The sequence below is a fragment of the Cotesia typhae genome, unplaced genomic scaffold (genome assembly GCF_013202065.1).
Source record: "Cotesia typhae breed Kobodo isofemale line unplaced genomic scaffold, CoteBio_Ctyphae contig_5, whole genome shotgun sequence".
Taxonomy (NCBI): Eukaryota; Metazoa; Arthropoda; class Insecta; order Hymenoptera; family Braconidae; genus Cotesia; species Cotesia typhae.
The window spans coordinates 859,670-883,160 of record NW_027423757.1 but is presented as its reverse complement, the minus strand read 5'-3'; the positions used below and the strand labels follow the sequence as shown (position 1 = coordinate 883,160).

At 31.3% G+C, this 23,491-nt stretch overlaps 2 protein-coding genes across 5 annotated transcripts; one reads left to right on the top strand and one right to left on the bottom strand.

Moving 5' to 3' along the window:
- The first annotated feature begins 187 nt into the window (after nucleotides 1-187).
- Bruce (BIR repeat containing ubiquitin-conjugating enzyme) lies at nucleotides 188-19,370 on the top strand. Of its 4 annotated transcripts, none has more exons than XM_074248850.1 (21): nucleotides 188-440; nucleotides 831-1,150; nucleotides 1,232-1,476; nucleotides 1,619-1,952; nucleotides 2,025-4,669; nucleotides 4,738-4,962; nucleotides 5,076-5,330; nucleotides 5,401-5,671; nucleotides 5,742-5,894; nucleotides 7,176-7,478; nucleotides 7,722-8,582; nucleotides 8,649-8,863; nucleotides 9,006-9,256; nucleotides 9,335-14,042; nucleotides 14,130-14,266; nucleotides 14,481-14,720; nucleotides 14,942-15,163; nucleotides 15,413-17,433; nucleotides 17,518-17,706; nucleotides 18,184-18,318; nucleotides 18,405-19,370. In XM_074248850.1, exons 1-21 carry the CDS (start codon nucleotides 263-265, stop codon nucleotides 18,657-18,659), a joined length of 14,163 nt encoding a protein of 4,720 aa, XP_074104951.1. In that variant the 5' UTR covers nucleotides 188-262; the 3' UTR covers nucleotides 18,660-19,370. The 4 variants fall into 4 exon arrangements, with proteins under 4 accessions (XP_074104951.1, XP_074104950.1, XP_074104954.1 ...); XM_074248849.1 differs by having other exon boundaries at nucleotides 1,592-1,952; XM_074248853.1 differs by lacking the exon at nucleotides 7,176-7,478 and having other exon boundaries at nucleotides 1,592-1,952.
- Nucleotides 18,873-22,587, bottom strand: Mrps5 (mitochondrial ribosomal protein S5). The gene is made up of 6 exons (XM_074248854.1): nucleotides 22,448-22,587; nucleotides 22,142-22,358; nucleotides 21,964-22,062; nucleotides 21,538-21,885; nucleotides 21,018-21,448; nucleotides 18,873-20,937 (listed from the first exon to the last, which is right to left on the bottom strand). The coding sequence occupies exons 2-6, from the start codon at nucleotides 22,212-22,214 to the stop codon at nucleotides 20,545-20,547; spliced, it is 1,344 nt and encodes a 447-aa protein (XP_074104955.1). The 5' UTR covers nucleotides 22,215-22,358; nucleotides 22,448-22,587; the 3' UTR covers nucleotides 18,873-20,544.
- Between the last annotated feature and the right edge of the window lie 904 nt (nucleotides 22,588-23,491).

Sequence of the window (23,491 nt, the reverse complement as noted above, 5' to 3'; positions counted from 1 at the left end):
TTACAATAATAGTTTTATACCTAACTAAAAAGTTTGCTCGTGAAAAAATGAAAAAAACTACACAGAACTTTTCAGTTTCAGCTCACTTCAGTTCTGTTTCATTTGAATGATTTAAATATATCGATTGCTCGATAGTCGAGCAACTTCAGTGTACAATCTACTGACATTCTCCTTAAAACATGGTGGCTATTAGAACGCCATGTTTTCCGTGATGTACGAGCATTAGACTATTTTTTTGAAACTATTTATTTATATTAGCGAAATGGCTGATGATGATTCGAGTTTATTAAAAGAAGACGGCTATCTTAATATAGATGCTGAATGCAGAAGTATAATCTATCATCCTAATTTAAACGTATTGCTGATTACAACTAGTAATGCGCAAGTATATGTGTTTGATGTCAATTTCGGGGTAATTCTACAACAAAGTATCATATCAGGTATAATTTTTGTCACTATATTTATTATATTTAACTTGTTCTCTTATCCAAACAGCCTTTATCATTGTTCTCTTATTTCATATATTGTAATATTGTTATGTATCACTTAAACTTACATTAACATTTTTTTTTACTTTCAAGGTCAATAGTTTATGTTGAAAATGAGACATAACTTAAGTATTCTAACATCTTTTCAATTATCATTTTCCAAGAAATTTGTCATGAATAATTTCAACCACCACGATAAATTTATTTTATGACCTTAATTACATAAAAACCTATTAATAGCTGCATTTTTAACTTTTATTTATTTTTTATTCCATAAATGAAATTATAAATCTCAAATAAATTTTTAATTATTCATATTGGCATTTTTTTTTACCATTACAGATAAAACTGATGGAAAATTACTGGGAGTTTATCTCGCCGATGGTGTAGACAAAATATTGTACACAAATGGCAAAGGAATTGGTGTCAGAAGTGATTACAATGGTGTTTTATTGTTGGATACCATACTTCAAACACCAGTCTCCAGAAGTGAAGATATAATAAAATTAGAATTGTTACTTTCTGAAGCTTGTTTATTGCATCAGTGTCTTAGATTGGTAGATCTACCTGGGGTTGATCACGTGCACAGTGTACTACAGGAATTGTGGAATAAAATTCTTGTTGCACAAGAAACTCAAAAAAAAGGCATCAAAGCTCAAAAAGTAACAATTTAATTTCATTTTACTCAAACACCTAGATTAATTTATTATTAATTTAATGGTTATTACTTTTATAAATTACAGTGGAATACAATTTGTCTCGAACTGCCCCATGGAGTACTCAAGCTTGTATGTTCTGGGCTAGTGACAGAATTAAAAAAACAAAACAAACACATACCAGCTTTACCTATTGCTTCTGCTATTAATGAACGTCTCAACGGCCTACTTCCTGGCTTTATTTCGGAAAATGGACCAGCTGACAAAGCTCCGATGTTCAGTGAAGCAGCTAGACGAGAAACATTTTTAAAATGGCCTCACATGAATTACAAGTAAGTTAATAAAATGAAAGCGGTCAAATAATTTAATTTTTATACTTTTTATTTAATTTAAAATGTATGCATATATATATTTACGTACATATATTTCAATTATTATTACTGACAGATATAGTAACCGAGAAATGTTTCTCAGGTGGGCTTTACCTGGTCAGATGGCACAAGCGGGATTTTATTACGAACCAAACGCAACAGCCGAAGATAGAGCAATGTGCTTCACATGTAATGTTTGTTTAGTATGCTGGGAACCGACTGATGAGCCTTGGTCTGAACATGAGCGTCATTCACCTACCTGTCCCTTTGTTAGGGGGGAATATACGCAAAATGTTCCATTATCAGTTACCCTTGCTACAGCCCCTGCCTGTGAATCGAACGTTGAAATTATCAGTACAACAAACGTTCCCGGACTTATTGCAACGGCATCTCATAGTGGTTTTGTTCATATTTGGGATATTAACAGTCAATTAAAGGTATCATTTATTAATTTTTTAATTTATTTATTTGTTATTCATAACTGTAACATATGATGATTATTTTTACAGGGTGAAATATCGTTTTACATTAGATCATGTAATCAAGATACTAATAATGCAGATTCTTTACAATTTTACGCTACAAAAAACTTATCCAATACTTATTTGTCAAACCTCAACTCTGAGGGCGAATCCCTGGGTGATTTCAAAAGTGTAAATTTTCATAAAGTTCACTTAACAGCGTTATCAATTATAGGCAGTCCATTAAACGTAGATGAACCAAAATTTAAATCAGGCTCTACTAATTCTGCCACAATTCCAGAATGTATGGACATGAATATTACATCATGTTTAGTATGTGGAATTTCTGTTATGAATTCCGGCAATAGTGCGTCACACTTACGGACACTAGAGAATGTTTGGGCAAGTACAGACATGGCGACATCTTCATCATTAGTTCGTGCAATGAATAGTGTAAATAGTGCTGCCAGTGATAGTTTAGACATAATGAAAATTGGAAGTGATAACCAAGAATCTGCTAAATCTCATTATATTGTTCTTTATGATTTTCACCACAAAGTCGCGACATCGAAAGTAAACAATGATAACGTTGAAAAACATTTGAAAATGAAAAAAACACCTTCAGGCACTGGAACTAGTTCCAGTTCTACAAGTGGTCGTCAAGATAGTCTTTATCAAGAGCTGTGTATGAGTAAATTACTCTATGAAGTTCCAGTAATAGAAGAAGTAGATTCAGATATGATTGTGGGTGCACATTTTGATGGAATTTTTTCAAATAAAGATGGAAGTTTGAATGCATCTTCATCAAACACATTGTATCCAGCTTCACTTGGGTTATATGTACAACCTTCCACGACAAGCTCTACTCCTTATGATGCTAATTTTAATCTTATCAATGAACCTGATCAACTAGCTTCAACATCAAATGTCTCGGAAATTCATAAAAAAGTGTTAGATGTAACAAAAAATGTAAAATCTGATCCTATAGTCTTACAAAGTTTCGTAATTGATGCAGATCCTTCTTTACATATAACTTTTGTTGGACCTACTAAAGACGGTAAACATCTGTATGTTGCACTTACCTGCCAATCAACAGAACATACTACTTCAGACTTACCTGTCAACACAAATAAAATGGATGTTGATGAAGAAAATGAAATTTTTTCATCAAAAAGTTACATGTATTGGGATCAAAATGATGATTCATCAGAGAACAAAACAATAAATAGTGAAAATCATAATTTTGTAGATTCTGCAAAAGCTTTACTATTAGTTTATGCTTTAGATTTTTCAGAAAAATTTCCTAAAATTATAACTGAACCTGTTGTAAAACGCGAATTATCAGCAAATCAAACACCTATAGCACATGTGTTTTTACCGTTACAAGAAAAATACAAATCATATTCATCAAGTAAAGGTAATATAAATACTAATGAACCACGGGGTCAAATAGCTTTAGTCTGTAAAGACGGCGTAGTAAGAATATTAAACTTAGCCACCCTAAAAATAGTATCTGAATCTCGACCAGAAGGAGAAAAATTCATATCTGCAACGTATTGCAGTCGACTAGAACGATTATGTGTTTGTACAAGTAATGGAACTCTACGATTTTTCATTACAGCTGATGAAGATGATTCTTTAGAAGGAAAGGATGACATTGATGACATAAATATGATGGTCACAGAATCTGCAGTATTAAGTGAGCAAACTGCGCCAAGTACTTCGACTTCTTCAACAGCTTATCAAGAATTGATAATTGCGCACAGGCCAAATTTAACTTGCTCAGATTTACGGAGTTTATATGATTTAACACGCTTTGATAGACAGTCTCCTGCATACAGTGCAACAGTCCCTTCATGTTGGAGTGAAATGATGCAAGCTCAACGGCAAAGACGCTACCCACAACATTTACATCAATCTGAAAATCAACATCATACACGCACATGGCGACTTCAAAATGATTCTACTACGTGGGATGAGCATATATTTGAAATTACATTACCCAGAAAAGTAGTTGGAAATATCGGACACATAGATGTTCGATTCAGTCTTCATTCTCCATGCCTTGAGCCACCTAATATTCAAGTGACTCTTCTTAAACAAAATATCACGGGTCTTGGACATCAAAAATCACATTTAACTCCAGTTGATGAAAAAATACAGTTTAATTTAAATAATGAGCAAAAAGGAGAAAATCCCATTGTCAGTGAAGAATTTCAACGACAACACAACACAGAAATTCTTTGTGGACCAATAAATTTAAAACAGTGTATGGATCTTTCTGATCATTCCGGCTGTGTAACTCTTACTAGTCCGAAACTCTTTCGCACTAAGGCAAGAACACTACTCGTCCATATTAAAGCGCTAATTGACCCAGCTAAAGATGGTGGAACATCTACCTCAAAATCTCGAGTCAATTTACTTGATAACAAACCGCCAACAACGAAGAAACTAAGAATAGACGATGCTGGGCCTTTTTTTCCCGGTACTACCGTTGAAAGAATTGCAGCCAATACTCATAAAAAGTTGGAGTACTATATTGGATGTGATTGGATTCATGAAATTTCAATTACTGTAAGAACTGTTCAACCTACAAGTATTCCGAATGAACGTACTCAGCGATGGGCAATGTTAGACTCATCGTTATTTACAGAAAATTTAGTAAACATCGCATGTTTACAAGGGGCTGATAAGTATGTATTATATTAATATTGTGTAAAAATGACGTTGTTGTCTAAAAAAAAAAAATTTTTTTTTATAGATCACTCATCATGCAATCACTTGCATTGGATATTCTAATATGGGTAACATCTATCAGACTTTTAAGACTACGTGTCGAACAAAATGTTGCGGAAACGAAAGCTTTTCAATTGGACACTATTCGATGTATTCAAGTACATTTACCAGAACTTCTACGTACTTGTCTTTTCCATGCTGGTAGATCTATAGCTCATAAATGTGTTAAGTTAATAATTATATGCAGTGAGTAAGTAAACGTGACATCTTAAAACCTTTTAAACTAATAATTATGACTTTTTTTTTTTATTTTTCTACATATTTTTTTTTATTACAATATAAATTGTATTATTTTGCTTTCAGAGGTTTAAAAAATCTAGATGATAATACTTTGAATTCATTTGATGCAGCTGTATTATCTGTTCTTATCACACTCCTGCCTTCAATTATTAGTATCCGATGGGCAGGATCTTTACGTTGGTTAACAGTTTTAATTAACCGACTTTTACCACTTGATCAAAATCACAATGTCGCACAACAATGCATTACAATTCTTCAACGAATTGCTGGAGAAATGTCAAATCGAGTTAATCCATACCACCTATTACTTGCAACCAGGTAACTCCTTTAAGAAATTTAAAAAATAAAAATTTTTTTACTCAAAAATATAATAATTATAAATTTTCAGATTTGGTTTATATAATAATCCATTTGAGACAAAATTATTTGACATTGAAACTCCAATGCCTCTTAAATCCAATTCTTTACCATTAACTTATGCATCAGTTGTAACTGGTGAACAAACTTCGTCTGCCATGTCAAGTGGTGATATGTATTCACAGGATCATATTGATTTACGAGATTTGTTAACACTACCAATACATTCAAGTAGTGAACTTGTTGTGCCGAACAAACTAAAATCTCTGTATACAAATCATAGCACGAAAGGTTTATTAGAGGTAATAATATATTTTTATAAACTATTCGATCAACGATTTGAGAAAGATTATTAATTAATCGGTTCTATAGGCTGAACCATTACATTTCACATGTCATTCCGTTTCTGACGGTACCAAAATGGAAAAAATGGATCCAGTGGGAAATACTGTTAATTTCACAAGTCTGTATGATAACGTCACGAATAATGGTGTTCCAGATCTCAAAACTGTTCAGCCATCTTATGTAAGTAAATTTATGTTCATTACAATATAATCGAGAAATGAAACAAAATTTTATTTTTTTTTTTTCGGATCTCCATTCAAAGATATTCTGAAAAAAATATATGTATGGTTATTTCAAATATTAAACGCATATCTAAAAATTATGTAAAGTACGCTGACTCCTGTGGTAATGATTGAGTTTACCGCTGTTTTCAAGATAAAAAATTTTAAATATATAAGTGGATTCAAAAATTTTTAGTCGAATATCTTTGAAATGACTCGACCGATCGACTTGAAATTTCATTAGGTTGAAAACTTAATATACTCTTTCAAATGAAATAAATCCGATTTTTTTATGTCATATCTATTAAAACGCATTGGTTTGCAAAAATTGATCAGTCGATGAATTAAACTACTATTATAAAAAAACATTTTTTTTTTTTAATTTCTCACTGAAATTAATCAAACGAATTACTTAATTTTAAACCGGATTGCCACATTAGGCACACTATTTGAGAATAGAGCTGATTGAAATTTAGAATTGATCGGCAAAGTAATCTAAAAGCTGTTTGGAAAAAACTGGAAAACGTTTACCCTATAGATCACAACTGTAATTTTTCTCTCAAAAATATGACTGAAATTTTTCCATACGAATATAATTATATAATCTAATACCGACCAATTTAATTTTAATAAAACAATTACATGTTACACTATTTATTAATTTCATTCAAAAATTGCAATATCCCTTGAGTTTCTTATTATAATGTATCGGTGCATTTAATCGTAAAGAAAACTCTACAAATAACTCCTTTACTCAGTTCACTATTTCTCTCATAAAAAAATATTTTTGATGAATTTTAAAATTAAAAACTAGTAGACTGTTAGCTGGAATGAAGCCCACGAAAGAAGAGACGTAGATCTTTTCAATTTTTCAAAAGCTAACATTTTACTGTGAGTTTCCAATTTTCAGAATGTTGATTATTATCTTCATTATTATATGATTATTAATCTTATGAATCAAGCTATCAAACTTCTCGACTATACTTGAAAAGTTATTTCTATTCATTTTTAGTATCAGAAGCGCCTTTTAGTTTCCATGAAATTTTTCTTTGGTCATTGTCTAGGTATTTTTGCAAAACCCTCTAAATCTGTCTACTTTCTATGGAATTCAAAGTTTTTAACAGATTTTTCATTAAAATTTTTATTGACACCTAATGAAAATTTCTACTTCCTTAATTTTTTGAGTTAGGTACTTTAGAAAAACACTAGATTGTGAAAAAAATTATTGTATAAATTATAGAGCTTGGAAGCTGAATCGCTAGGGTCAAATTTAAAAACTACATGCGAACAGAATTTAAAAGCTCTACTTACTCACTGTAAAGCTGAAATGAATAAAAATCCAACAACACAATTATCGATTATATCTGATGATCAATCGGACAGTGATGAAGTGAATATGACGAGAGATGACCAAAAATGGCACGTCAATCAAACTGATTCATCAAATTTAAAAAATTTAACATCCTCTATTATAAAAGAAAAATCTTTCGCGTTGAATAACAATTCTACTGTGTCCAATGTCGATGATAATCATATAAAAAAGGTTAGATTTCATTCAGTTAGATATCTCTATCTCCATCATATATTTTTTTTTCTATGTATTTTACATGTGTTACTTTTAATTTGAATTATCTTGAAAAAAAAAAAAAACTCTATTTATCGATATTGTATTCACATTCATTACGCCATTAATAATTACTAGTTTAAGTATACTTAATTTCGTTGCGTGAATAATTAAATAAAAAAATTAATTAAAACTTTAAATTAATATTAAAAACATTTTTAGCGTGAAGAAATCAATTTCCCATGGGCGCGATTACTTAGCTTACCATCACAACAAGCTTTAGTCGTGGAAAGGATGCATTCAGGAGCACGGAGATTCATCGTTTTAGATTTTGGTTCTCCTGTATTACTTACAGATTTGATGATACCTTCTTGTAGTGATTTGGTTTCACTTTCAATAGACATTTGGACAAAGAGTGAGGAAAAAGATGGTATTAGACTTGTTGTTGCTGGAGACATTGGGGCAAAACCTCTTATTGTTAATGATCTTCAACCTCCGCCAGTATGTAGATTTTTAAAAATCACAACAATAGGTCGATATGGAATGACAACAACAAGATGTAAAATACCTTTAGGAATGTTTTATGGGCACATAGTAGTTTTGCCAGGAGAAGATTATTCTGACATGTTCCATGCACAATCAAATGATATTAATCGTAATGATACAAATTTGATCGCAACTATTGATTCGCAATGTAATATATTATCAACTTTAGCTGAAGACATCCAATGTCGATTCAGTTTAGCTACTGAAAAACTTAAAGCTCTACTAGATCCATTATTATGTACTGAAACACCCAATGTTGTGCATATGCAACACTATCTTTCTCGAAGTAAAAATCTTACAGAAAATAAAGAACAACCATCGAGTAAAATTTTATCTACATATCACGAATGTATTGCATTTCAACACCAATTGAATATTATTCGTGGTGTATGGTGTCGACTGGAAAGTTGGAAAGGTGCTGAAATGCCTTTGATAACGCAATTGTCAAATGTTCCAAGTGATAAGTTAAGAATTCTTGGCGAAACACTTTCCGATATTCTCCTTTATACTATGTATGAAATTGGACCAATTCCAACAGTACGTATTTATTTTCATATTATTTTTAAGTTTTTTTTTTATAACTGATAAATGTTATCAATTTAGATTCCATCATCTATCTGTGAAATTTTTACTCCATCCATTTGTGAGCGATTTTTTCACTCAATTTGTGTAGTAACTCCAGCTCCACGATTGCAACTTCACGCAGTTGCTTTATTAGTTCGTATGGCTGGACATCAACCATGGTGGGGTAATTTCTTATCTAACACATTGATTAATTTATATTCATCATCTTCCACGGATATTTTTCCACAAGATAGGTACATAATTGATTTTTATCATTAGTTATATATTTTTTAAGATCTTCAATCCCTGAGAATTAATTATTATTCTTATAATTTTTAAAAAATTAGTGATTCGATAGTTTCATTCGATTTATTATTAATGAAAATAATTTTTTAGGGTATTCATATTATTAACATTCCTTGGACGAAAATCCCTCATTTCTGGAGCTAATAAATCGTCAGTAATTGACGCAATGGTTCGAACATTGGGAAGATTTTTAATTCCAATGTCTGATTATCAACCTTCCAATGCAGCTCAGTTAGATATAAATCTTATTGGTTGGATCCTTTTATTTTTGTCCGTCTGTTTAGATACAGCCACCACCTACTATACATATTCTGACGAAAATGGAAAAAGTAAAGAACATGGTATGTATTATTGAATTACTATTTATGTTTGATTGATAATACTTATGTTTGATTAAAATTTATAATTATTATTTAAAGGTATTTCTTCACGTTGGGAATTTTTACAAGGTGAGTTAGCAATGCAAAAAAAATACGTCAATGCTAGTCGTTCAAATGCTTCACGTAATTATCGTAAAAAATTACAAAAACGACTTATGCATCAAAAACAACAATTACATGATGGTGATCCAGGAAAAAAGTACATTCATGTATCAACTTCACAAGGTCTAGTTTGGTCGAGTGGACCACCAATTTCTACATTGTCAAATAAGTTAGAGGTTTTAAAAAGTCATGAAAAACATTTGAAGAAAACACTCAAACAGCATTCAGCATTTCGACACTTTAGAGATATGATAAAACGAAACGATCTTCACCATGCACCTCGTTCAAATCGTAATGCCAATGCATCAAATTCAAAGTCAGATATTCTTGATGCAGATGTCGACAACCTTTTATATTTGTCATATCAATCTGTATTACCAATTGTACGAGGGCTCGTAGCTTTAATTTTACATAACACTGCAAATATAGATATGTTTTTATTATCTTGTAAAATAATTGCCAAACTAGTAATATCTACACGGCCTATAATCAGTTTGAGTGATTTAATGACAGAAGATCAACTATCAAAATTAATAAAACTATCTATGAGCAAATCAGATGCAGCTTGGATGTCACATGCTGTTACTTGTCTTTTACAAGATTTATTTGAAAGTGGGCGACTATTTTCAAAGCCGTTTTCAATGCAAGATAATGTACAAACAGAAGAAAACTTTGATGCCGCTGAGAGTGAAGAAGAACAAGGGGGGGATGATGATTTAGCAGGAACGGCTCGAACAGGTGGATCTGGAACAACATTGGGAAATGATGAAGGATTCGCTGAAGGTGAAGTGGATGAAGATACACAAGATAGTATTCCTACGATTCCGCCTACACCATCAACCTCAAAGTCAAATGGATTTGAATTGCCATCATTATTAGAATCTGATGACAGTGAACTTGAAGATTTTCTAGACGACATTTTAGAAAGAGGAAAAAATATGTTAAAAAAAGGAAACTCTGTTCCCAAAATTCCACCATCAGCAAGTTCAGGAATATCTTCAGCTCTTGATGCCCGGTTAGAATATGGTGTAGAAATGGGAGTAGAAATAGCCCTAAGAAGATATTCAACTTTAGGAGCATATAATTTACCGCGAAGTATAAATGCACCAATTCAAGTGCCAGTAGAAACTAATCGATCAAAACAGTTTTTGTTGAGAAATATTGGGTCAACAGAAAGAAATCACGATATAAGAACCTCTGCTGATTCAATACCTAATAGTTTATCGATGCTGATGCGATGTTTTGATAAAATATTTACTGATATGTCATTTCAAAATTCCGGTATAAATTTAGAATTAATATTACAATTGTGGTTAACATTAAATTTAGATGCGTCAAAAACTCCGTCTGCGAATACTTCGAATCAATTTGATCCATCATTAGTACCAGTTATCCCCCTGAGCTCAACAGCAATTTCTGGTCTTATATCAACTCTTCTTTGGCATCCTGGAATTTCTTTGCGCGCATGGTGTCTTGCTTTACAAACTCTGACACTAGCAAGTAATGAACCAATGCCAAGTGATCATAGTGATCCAAGTATAAATACTCCTTTAGACGGATTACTAGGTGGTATGGCTTGTTGCATTGTTAAAAATCGTAATATAGGACCAGTACTTTTACGACTTCTTTCTGGTAATGGTTTAAATATTGAGCCACATGATAAACAATGCATGATTGCTGGTCCTAAAATAGGAGAAGCATTACAAGATTTTTTGCTTCGACTTGAAATGCGTTGTGATGTAATTACACCGGGAAGTGTATTGGGCAATACGTTGAAAGAACTTTTACTATGGGTCGTTTACGAACTCATCCAACCAGGAGGTGTTATTGTCGCCCGTCGAGGTCCTCTGGATGCACAATGTATTCTCATAACTTCTCTCATTAACCTAAATTTTATGAATACAGACCTGGGAACTGCCATGAGTATAACAGAATGTGTTGGAGTTTTAGTTTCTACTTACGTTCAAACTTCCAGAATCGGCGCACAGTGTAGCGGTGCTGTAGACTCAACAAATCAATCTGGTGGCTTTGGTGGACTTTTTTCTGGCGTTCTTGGCGCAACTTCTAAACAAGGACGGCCTGCATCATGGGATGCACTTATTGTTGCTCTTGTACAACTAGTTTGTAAACTCGTTCAAACACCATTGCCTAATCCACGTGTGTCACGTGTTGAAAATCCAATGAATATGGAAATCGGTGACATAAATCAAAAATCAGATACGAGAAATATAGACCAATGTGAAAAACTTAATATTTCACAAACAGATGAGAGTAAAGTCGCCGAACAACAAACATCAATAAAATCAAACCAAGGTATAACTTCTAAACGTCGTCATCCTTGTGTCGCGGATACAGTTTTACAACATGAGCCAACAATGATAAGATTACTTGGAGCATTAGGACACAGTACAGGTTCATCACTTGCAATGTTATTTGGAGAAGATTCTACGTCCAGCACAGTTCCTGAGCTTGGTGATCCAAATTCTATTCCAGATGCTACTTTTCAGCTTCTTATGACTCTTGTCAAGAAAGCAACGAATCCAACATTTGTATTGAACCCATTGTATCACTATTTGTCATCCTCTCATGAACAAATTAATACGGACCATAATTTTGGTGTAATGCAACTTTCAGAGCCACTCCTTTGGTACATTCTAAAGGTCTTAGATAATGAAACATCTTTAGCGATATTTACTGAATTAGGTGGTGTTAAAATAATCTGTGAAAATATGGTAAAATCTAGTAGTACAAATTATGGATACGAAAATACCAATATGTTAACACCAGGAATTATTGCTCTTGTAATGCAACATCTATCAAATGTACCAAACTTAGTAATAGCTACTGGTACGTCAAGTAAAAAATCAACAAGTAATTTAGAATCTCATGAAGAAGGATTATTAAACTTTGCACCTCTTGGTACAATATCGTGGTTAAAACCTATGGTAGAACCAGCTGATGTATTAATTCAAAGTGCTGCACCTCATAGACGAGCAAGAACTGCTGCTTGGTCTTATCATTTTTTCCCAGGTGAAGCTTGGATTGATCTCACAATTACACTTCCATGTGCTATTCTTTTAAAAGAAGTAGAGCTTCAGCCTCATCTCACAGCATTAGTTACCTGTCCTTCAGCTGTAGCGCTCGAAATTTCTCGAGAAGCCAACTCTGATTTTACACCGATTTGTCCTCCAATGCTTACCGCTGGCTTAACATTTATTCGACTTACTCTTGCGCAACCAGAAGTAACATCAGCAGTTTTAGTACGTCTTTATAAACCTCGAGATTCAACTAATATCAGTCTTAGTCAAATCAGGATTTTGGGAACAACAGCATTTGGTGATATTAAATCACGAAATGAAACTATCGATGAAGAAAAACTGACTAAAATGAGCTTAGGTTGGCTGAGACTGATTTATCAATGTTTCTCAGTCAGTGCATTATCTTCAACATTATCTCAAAGTGTACTCGATTCTGCAGCATCAGTTACAGGTCTTATTGAAGCCTGTTGTACACTTTTATTACTTCCAGCGCCATCATTATTCACATCTAACTTAGAAAGAGTTCTTCTACAGCTTGGATTGCATTCTCGTGAACTTGGACTTCAACTAATCAGTTTACTTTTAAACAATCGATGTACCTTTTTGTTTCAAAAATCTTTATCATCTCAGAAAACATCAATAATACAATTAATAATAGAGCTACTTCAACAGTTATGTAACAGTCAAGATGCTAATACTGAAGCTCGTATAGTAGCCGTACTCACATGGCTTCATACATCTTCGATAAATAGTATCACACAAGGTCCTCAAAATAATCCAAATATTATCAATCCACCTGCAGCTTATATTCATTGTATTTCAACAATAATTTGGGAAGCGCAGCAAATTGAAAATCGTACGTATAATCTAGAAAATATGTTAACTGATGATCTTTTTGATTCTCTTTATCAATGGACTCTTTTGTTACAACCAAATTCTGCATTAAAACAATCAATTGATGCGACTCTATGCGCTTTTTGTTATGTGAGACCATCTTTATTTACTGTACTTTTGCAAAAAGTTCGTATTCTGGTTCCGAATTTAGCAACGGATCAATTTGCATCAGTATCAGATGATCGCAAAGAAAGTGATAGTCAAACGGATGATAAAAAAAGTGAAGCTAATACAGAAGAATGGTATTGTCGCTTACATATATCTGAATGTAAGCATCTAGAATTAACCGAAGGACAATTATTAACTGTTGCAACTGCAGCACGTTCAACTCCTGGAATTCAACAACTAATTGATTCAGGTCTTCCATCTCTTTTAGTTAATACCATTGTAGCCTTTTGTAAAATTCATATGAAGATTATAAAAGAGCAAAATAGTACACTTGATGTTAATAAGTGTCACAACAGAAGTAATGTAAATAGTGGATTAACTGATAATGATAAAGCTGGTGAAACCGTTTACCAAACCCAGAATATTAGTGGACTAAATATGTATAATCCAGATAGTATTGCAACAGTAGTTGAATTTTTAACTTTAGTTTGTTCAGAGGGTAAAATGCGAGATTGGTTAGGTGAAGAAGGTCGTATCTTTTGGTTACCTCTTGTTACTTTATTAAATAGCAAACCTGTTGAGAGTCCATCCACTTCTTTTGCTGAGTAAGTATTATTATGTAGAAATATTTTATTTTTGATCATTTAAGAAATTAACAGTTTATTAATTTTAAAACATTTTCCATTTTTCAGAGTAAATGTATCGTACACTAAATTGGAAAATGCTACAATTAAATTTCTTTCAAAATGTTGTTGGTGTCATCCGCACAATCAAAAATTACTTGCTGAATTATTGACTGATGTGATTTCACAAGAGCGAATTTCTCCTTGTAAGTAATTAATATATTTCTAATGAAAAGATTCTATAAAATGACGAAAAAACTTACATATGAAACCTCATATAATCTATGAAACTCAATGTATATTTGTTCTTACTATGATATGTCCTATGAGGATATGATATTTTTTATTTGCGTGATAAGTTAATATCTTGATTTTTAATACTTTTGATTTAAAGAAAAAAAATTTTTTTTTACGTTTTAGTTAATATGAAATATCTACTTGGTATTTCTGGATTCACTCGACGGTTGATTCTTCAATTGTTATTAGAAGAGGAGAAAGTATTAGTGTCTGTAGTATCAGATGTCCCAATGTCAAACAATGCATCAAATCAAACTATACGATCAATGTTTCCTCATCCAGCTCATCCATTAGGGCATTATCATCAATTGCTTTATATTTCAACGCAATCAACAATGGCGGACATTTTACAACAAGTTTCAGGTAAATAATTATGAAGCAGAATATCATGCATATTTATATTTGTAATATCTATTTTCTTAATTGCTGATGAAAATAATCTCCCTCGCGATTATAAAAATCGATGTACTAAAGTATTTAAGTTTATATAAAATTTAGTTCTTTTTTTTTTGTTTTAAATATTCTAAAAGTTTTCGAAATTAAAGATTTTAAATACAACAAATCTCACATCTGTGGTAACACAGGTTCTTGGCTCACTTTGCTACTACCTAATAACTTTAAGGAGAATGAAACTATTACAACCGGAACAAATTGTTCGCGGGAGCTTTTGGAATCAAGTCTGGTTTTGGTGGTGGACAAATTAAGTGTTGCAGCTGGAAATACTGCCAAGGATAAACGAGCTAAAGAAGCTTCGAATAAATCACAAGCTCGTGGACCTACTATAAGAAAATCCCGTGTAGACTCGGGTATGATTCCATAATTGGTTCAACTTGTTAATTTCATTTGAAAGCAATAATCATTTTTTATCCTTGTCTCCTTAATTGAAACATTTTTTTGTCTGAGTTATTTTACCTACTATATTTAAGAAATTTTCCCCATGAAATCGTTTTGGTTTACTTGGTGCTAGTTTTTATATTAAGTATTATATTTTATATTTTATATTAATTGTATTATTATTTATTATGATTATTATTATTATTTTTTTTTTTTCGTAGATGTAACTTCATCATCATCATCATCGTCAAAAAGTACAACCACTAGTACTCAAGACAGTTCTATAAATTCGTTAACTCAACAATATTTATCCCACTCGTCTCGGCCGAACGTAGTTTTACCATTATCACTAAGTATTGCACAATTACTTGCAATAGCAGAAGACAATGGATTATCTTTATCAAGTCCATACTTACACCTGGTACTTCATCAACGTAACAAAGACAACAAAGATGATTCAATTAAATTAGATGACAGTGATTTATTGAGTTATCGTTGTATAGAAAGTGCTTTAAGTGTTTTCAGTGCAACTGGAGGTCTCGCAGTATTAGCAAAACATCTTCCTCTTATTTATCCTGATTCAAGTCAACCTCGAGCATTCATAGAAAAGACCTCGCTACCTGAACAAACTGAGACTGAATGGGTGAAAGTCGAAACCAATGAAGATGTTTATGAAGATTTAGAGGAAGGTGGAAATTTACATTCATCTCGGGCAACTTCTTCAGTTCCCTATGTACCACTGCATTCCTTAACGGCATTTGGATTATTCCTTAGACTTCCCGGTTATGCTGAAGTGTTACTAAAAAACAGAAAGCAAGCACAATGTTTGTTACGGCTGGCTTTGGGTGTAGTAGATGATGGAGAAGGTGGTGATGTATTCAACTCACAAATAGCTAGTTCCTTACCAACTTTACCTTTTCAAGTTTTAAAACAACTATTAAAAGCAACACCTTTAACAACTGATGATGGTTTATTACTCCGACGAACTATGGTTGATATTGGTGCGATTCTTTTATTACTTAATTGCTTGGCAATCTTTACTCATCAAACAGGATACAATGAGTTATCAGACCAAAAAAATAATCAAACCAGTAGCCGTAGCGATGATAAATCTCATTTGTATTGGGCAAAAGGTACTGGATTTGGAACAGGATCAACTCAACAATCTTGGAATGTAGAACAAGCACTGTTACGTCAGCGTTCGGAAGAAGAGCATGTTACTATTCTTCTTCGAGTATTAGCAAGCTACGTTGGTTCTGGAAGTCATCCACAACGTGAACTTCCTGCGACTTTTGCCGAGCTTATATCCCGATCGTGCCTTCTTCCAGCGTTATCATCGTATTTGAGAAATGATTCAGTTTTAGACATGGCACGTCATATTCCACTGTACCGCGCAGTTCTTCAATTACTACGCTCAATGGCACTGTCTCCGCAATTAGCTTTATTGTTATTGCCAAGAATTGGTAAATCAAATGATCCATCTATTGTTTCACTTCTTTCTACTATGAGAGTTTGTGTAGATACATACGTTCATAAAATCAATCGTTCGCGTAGTAATAAATTAAAAGGTGTTATTAAATACCCAGATGATACAGAGCAAGATGAAGGATTAGCAACATTGATACCTGATATTCAAGAAAGTGCAACGTTAGTCCAAAATGCGACTTCAAGACTTACTGTTATTGGTGAAGAGCTTGTCAGTCCAAGCCCTACTGTTACTGAATTACCTTTAAAATCCATAGAACAACGGTATTTAGATGTGATGAAAAGTCTTCAATTTGACACATATGAAATGATATCAGAAAATCCTGATGGTAGTGGATACCGATTTGCAGTATCTTATCATTTTGAGTCAAATATGAGAGCGGCGGGAGAAAGAAGCCATCCTACAAGAGTCAAAAGATTAGCTCAAGAAGCTGTAACATTGTCGACCGCTTTGCCATTATCTTATAGTAGTAGTGTCTTTGTTCGATGCGATACTGATAGATTAGATATTATGAAAGTTCTAATAACAGGTCCAGCAGAAACACCATATGCCAATGGTTGTTTTGAATTTGATGTTTATTTTCCACCTGAATATCCAAACAGCCCAATGCTTATTAATCTTGAAACAACTGGTCGACACACTGTACGATTCAATCCTAATTTGTATAATGATGGAAAAGTTTGCCTCAGTGTACTGAATACTTGGCATGGTAGACCCGAAGAAAAATGGAACGCTCACACTAGTAGTTTTCTACAGGTAATTAATTAAAAATAATGTAATAAATAAATAGTTTTATATATAATTATTACATTCAACATTATTATTGTAATTTTTTAACAGGTTTTGGTGTCCATTCAATCTTTAATCTTAGTACCCGAACCTTATTTCAACGAACCAGGTTATGAAAGGTCTCGCGGAACTGCTAGTGGTGCTCAATCTAGTCAAGAATATAATGCTAATATTTGTTTGGCGACTGTTAAATGGGCAATGCTTGATCAAATTAAAAATCCGTGCCCATGTTTCAAAGAAGTAAGTTATTGTTTAAAAACATTACGGAAACTAATTAATATGTAGACAAGGCTAAAAAGTATAAAAAATAGTAAGACATTTCTTCCAAACGTTTGTTAAGAAAGTAGTTAATTATGAAGAAAAACTTTTTGTTTAAAATTGCTGCCTCAAATAATTATAGCGTGAGAATCGAAAAAAGTCATACAATTTTTTTTTATTAAAAAACTCATTGCTTATTGTTTTTTAAGGCCATCTTTATTGAAATATAAAAATAGTATATTATGAAGCTTTTTTTTTTTTACTTCTTGTGTATCGAAAATTAAGACAATACTTTCGGTTTTGAAATTATTACTTAAAAATAAATAATTTTCCTTTTCTATCTTTAAAATTCTACATCATTTTAGAAATGATTAAAAATTCTTTTATTTTCAACATTAAAAAACTTTTAATTTACAGTGTATTAAATTGTTAAATAATAAAATTAATACAAATTTTCAGGTTATTCACACGCATTTCTGGATTAAGAGACATGAAATAGTAGCCCAATTAGAAAGTTGGATTATGGATATGGAAACTTATGGATCTGATAAACGTTCTGCTCGTACGATTTCCCTTAATGCTTTGGCTTTGAAGGTTATTATTATTGTTTTTTTTTTTTATTTTATTTTTTTAATTGTATTCGATAAAAATCTTCTTTATCTGAATTATAAATTTTATAGAGACACTATAGACTTTTGAGAGACGCTCTTAATAAACTGTCAACACCTCAGGGCCTTGAAGATCTAGTTGAACCTTTGCAATCTCCAAGCTCACCATTGGAAATGTCTGGGACGCCAAATACACCGCCAACAAGTACATCATCAACAGTGACAATAGCTACTCCGGTAACTAATGTCGGAGGCAGCAATCACATTCATCATGAAATTGATACAGATGTTGAAATGGAGAAAATGGTATCCAATGTTTGTGAATAGCTGATGAAAGTTAATAACAAAGATTGTTGGATCTTTTGAAAAGTCTATTTGTAGTGTTGAACAATATGACTGAAATTAATGTAAGATGACAAAAAATATCCCATTAAATTAAACACTTCAGTTTAAAAAACTCAATTTATAATGAACATGTCGAATATTTAAAGCTAAAAAGTAAACAGTTAAAGAATTATTAGTAAGTTTAAGATATTCATATTTTATTTCATTTTATTTTATTTTATTTTTTTTTTTTTTTTTTGTATTACATTTCTTTACTAAAAATGATTGGATATATACAAAAATACTATAATTTTCTACTTGAGCTGTGACTATCAAGTTCTTTCTTACGTTTAAATAGGCTATAAAATAATTGTTACTTTATATGAAATTAAAATTTGATTAAGTATGAAAGATAATTTAAGTAATGATGATAGATTATTACTCGATCTGGTTGCTTTTATAACGAGTATGTATACTATTAATTAATATAAACTATTTACGTGAATTAAAATCGAAAAAACGTTATTCGCACTCTTTATTTGATTTTTCTCACGTGATCAAGAAAAAAAAAATAAAAATGAATAAATCTGAAAAAAAAATCAAGTCACACTTGATACTTTAAAGAACTTTATTGTGTAACAGATAAATGCCAAGAGTATATTGTATTGTATATAAATTGCCAATAAGTTTAATTAAAGTAACTACTTACACGGATGCGTTTCTATTTTTAAGATTAAATATAAATAACTAAACGTTTGAATAAAGTAAATTTAAGAGATATAAGTATATAAATACGCATTAGAATAAATAATTACATACGAATTGCAACTATTTAATTTGAATGGTTGAATTTAATAATTTATAGAATTCAGAGCGTATATTCAATTGATAATTATTTAAGTTTAATAAACAATTATTATTTAAATTTGTTATTATTTATTTTATACTATAACAATAGTGTTCAGCGTTATTCGAGTAAGAATATAGGGAACGCTCATATGTAATTCAACACAAACCCACGTTCTTAACTGAGATAAACACAAATCTAATATTCCATCAAATGAACGATATAGTTACCCTTCGAAGCTTAACCAGTATTAAGAGGTAATTTTCGTCTAGTCGACCAACGAAGGAATAATTAATAATGCAGTAAAGTGGAATGTGACAAGTGTATCAAAACATTCTCAAATATCATAGATCATTTTCAATTTTCGATCCCAGTTTATAATCAGTTCTAGTGATGCACTCTATAATGATTTGATGACGCAAAATTTAGTCAAAATAAAATGTAGATATTTTTTACCACAACTCCAATAATATCGAATAATCATATGATAGTCCAAAAAGAGAAGCAAAAAATAGATCATCGAATTTCGTCGTCAATTATTTTCAAACTACCAAACTATATTTTTCAGTTCTTTATTTTGTAGAGATTAAATTTTTCAGATTGTTTTTATAACTTTTTTTTCTAAATCGAGATGCAACTTTTTACCGAACTATAGAATAAATAAATGAATAATATTAAATAATAAACATATTAAAATAGATTTTGCGTGTTTAATTTGTTATTATTGAATCATAAAATTTTTTATTTCAAATATTTTTAAATAACACTACGTTTCTATTGGTGTTCTAGGGCAATATTAACTAAACAATTTAATAGATTAAAAAAGTCGTCTAGAATGTCTGTTCAGCTTAGCTCAATTTTTCAATGAACTCAAATTAGTTCGGCTAATGCGGTTAAGGAAAAATTTGTAAAAAATTTATTTGCTTTATTTTTGAGCTGAAAAAGCAATATCGGATTATAAATAAATGGTTTTGTTTTTTTTTTTTTTTTTTTTTTTTTTAACCAATTTATTCGTATACAAGATCTCATATAATTGTAAATTTATTCAAATTCAATTTCCTGTTTTTTTCTTAAATTTTTACTCCATAACTTAGGTTTTGCTTCTGGATATTTGTCAGTATAGAAACTTCTTAACTCTCCATGTTCAGCATACAAACGTGTTCTTACTTCATCCTTGTTTCTTAAATATGCTGTCTTTCGTAACCTAATCGTCCACGAAGGAAGGCGTTGAAAAAATGGAGGAAATGTTTTCTTTTTTAACACTACTTTACCCCCCATAACGTATTGAGTAAAATCCATAATTTCGTCTGATTTTATTTCTTCTGCTTTCCTTACTTGGGCAGGAGAAGCTACTACGGTAGGAAAATCATCATCTTCATCTCTGAATTCAACAAGGTGCATTTTCTTTTCTTCAGCCAACTGCTCATGTGTTTTCTAAATTTCATTAAAAGAGCTTTTATTAGTTCAATGTTAAAACATATATTAATTAATAATGAAAGTAATTATGACTATACCTGTTGCAATAAACCAATAAAAAAAGCTTTAATAATATGTTGCAAATTATGAGATCCTTCAACTTTAGCATGTAAATCTTTTATTCCAATAATTTCGCAGCAACTTTTGATTGCTCTGTGACACCTCAATCCATATCCTTCACCTTTTTTTGTAACAAAAATTTTAGTTTTTCCAAATTGACAGAAAAAATCATGGAATACGGTGTGTTCTTTATATCTGTTAATAAACATAAGTTTCATTGCAGCACGATTTTTAGCAATTCTTAATGCCGATTTCCCTTCAGATGCTTTAGATACGGCAAACCCTGCCAAGCCATTCTTATTCCCTGTTATGACCATAGCGCTCACTCTTCTTTTTCTACCCATATTTCCAGTCATGACAGTAACTAGTTTGTATTCCAAAATAACTGATTCAAATCCTTCAAATTTTTCTGTAAGCGAAATAATTTTAGTACATATTAATATATACGTAATTATGGTAAGCATTATATATAAGCATAATATTGAAATTTATAAAAACCAGTGCCAACAGGATCTGGTGGGCCAATTTTTCTTCCGCCAGGTTTTCCACCGGTCCAACCCCTCTCTAGTGGATGTAATTTAACTCTTCTCTTTTTTTGAATTGAATCTCTTAACTTAAAAATTTGTTTTTCTCTATCAGGATTTTCTGGAAGCTGTTTTTGCTCCACGAGTTCTCTTCCTCTTACTATAGGAGCATTTAAACCTGGCCAAACCATGTTAACTTTTCCAACGCCAATTACTTGTCCTCTGTTCAAATTTTTTATCAATCTCCTTGATTTACCTCTTCCTCGCTTTCTTCCTGCATTACTAACACTCGTCGCACTTTTCCATAATCGTTCAGCAGGATCTGAAATTCATTTAAATCATATTATATAAATCTACCCACAATTTATATATTAGTCCTTTAAACTCTTTTATTACTTACATCGATTAAAAAATGAAACATTTCGAACATTAATTAATGAATTCTGCACTTGTGGTAGTTTAAAATTATGTTGTATAATAGTATGAGAAAAACTTGGACCTAAAATAACAAAAAAATTAAATTCTGAAATTTAATATTTTAAAATAAAATAAGCAAATAGTAGTGAATATTTTAAAACCTTTATTTAAAACTCGCGAAATAAGAGGGACGCGAGCAATAGTTCCACAACATTGTATTATTTTACATGCCATTGTTTATTCTTGTATATTCGGCATGGATCTTAATACACATTATGGAGGGTAGAGGTAAGGAGGACCATCTAGTATGGGGAATCAGTTGAAAAAGTGTCCACCAGTAAACAGCAAATTATGATTCAAAAAATTGCCAAAGTGGCTCTAGTGTAGCAAAAGGACGTAATAATTTAATATTTTTTGTGACTTTTGTAGTGAGGAGAAATGCAATATTTAAAACCTAAACTACTTACGTAGTTGAATGTAATTAAGTAAATATAACCTATAAAATTGCTAAAATAATACAGATAGCGTATGGAGGGTAGAGGTACCTCTACCCTCCATAATACACATGTAATGAACTATTCAGCCGGACAGCTGACTTTTATTGCACGTTTTCACACCCTGTGTTGTTGACTACGACGGTTCAATAGTAAGTCTTGTTGTTAACAGATGGTAAGTAAGAAACATGTATATATATTTTAGGGTGTGCCAATTTTCCGTGAAGAACCTTTTAAAATTGAAATTTTGAGTTCTGCTTTTAACAGAAGCTGTGTTTGGATGACATTAAAGTTAGCTGTCACTTGACAATTGTTTAATTTTTTTTAACAAATAAATTTGCTCCAAAAAATTATTTTAAAAAAATTGCATTTGTAGTTGTTTAAAATTTCTAAGTATCAATTTTTTATGACACTGAAGTTAGCAGATATTAAAAATTATTTTAGAATTTTATAACAATGTAATTATTATAAAAAAAAAATAAAATTAAATAATTATTTTAAAATTTTATAACAATGCAATTATTATAAAAAAAATAAAATTGAAAAATTCCACATGTGAAAATTAATAAAAATTACAAGCGAAAAATTTTTAGAAGCATTTTTTTATTGTAATTGATTTGTTATTAAAATTTTTAAAATTGACAGCTGATGGCTAACTTCAGCATTATAATATTTTTTATAAATTTTTTTTTTTGCTATAATTTGTTTGTTACAAAAATTCTTAAAATTATCAACTATCAGCTAAGTTAATTTTCATTGTGTTTGGGCATTTGCTGAGATATTTTGGATTGAGACGAGTTATTTGATTTTCATAGAATTTTTAACAGGAGCTTTGTTTGACCATTTCCGCTGTGGAGATAATATCTCCATAGCGACCGGAAAAAATTATTAAAATTCTATGAAAATCAAATACGAATATTTATACATGGGTCATTCCGTGCCAAATCACCTAATTTTTAAAATCATAATTTTTGATCCAGTTGAATTTTTTCTGTTTTTTATAAGTACATATAAAAA

Excerpts from the sequence above, each read along its gene's own strand:
- Bruce (XM_074248849.1), top strand. The coding sequence starts at position 263 with ATGGCTGATGATGATTCGAGTTTATTAAAAGAAGACGGCTATCTTAAT. Across the intron at positions 4,963-5,075 it reads TTAATAATTATATGCAGTGA|AGGTTTAAAAAATCTAGATG; the intron begins GTAAGTAAACGT and ends TTTTGCTTTCAG. Across the intron at positions 9,257-9,334 it reads TGGAAAAAGTAAAGAACATG|GTATTTCTTCACGTTGGGAA; the intron begins GTATGTATTATT and ends TATTATTTAAAG.
- Mrps5 (XM_074248854.1), bottom strand. The coding sequence starts at position 22,214 with ATGGCATGTAAAATAATACAATGTTGTGGAACTATTGCTCGCGTCCCT. Across the intron at positions 21,886-21,963 it reads TGTTTCATTTTTTAATCGAT|ATCCTGCTGAACGATTATGG; the intron begins GTAAGTAATAAA and ends AATGAATTTCAG. Across the intron at positions 21,449-21,537 it reads ACCAGATCCTGTTGGCACTG|AAAAATTTGAAGGATTTGAA; the intron begins GTTTTTATAAAT and ends TTTCGCTTACAG.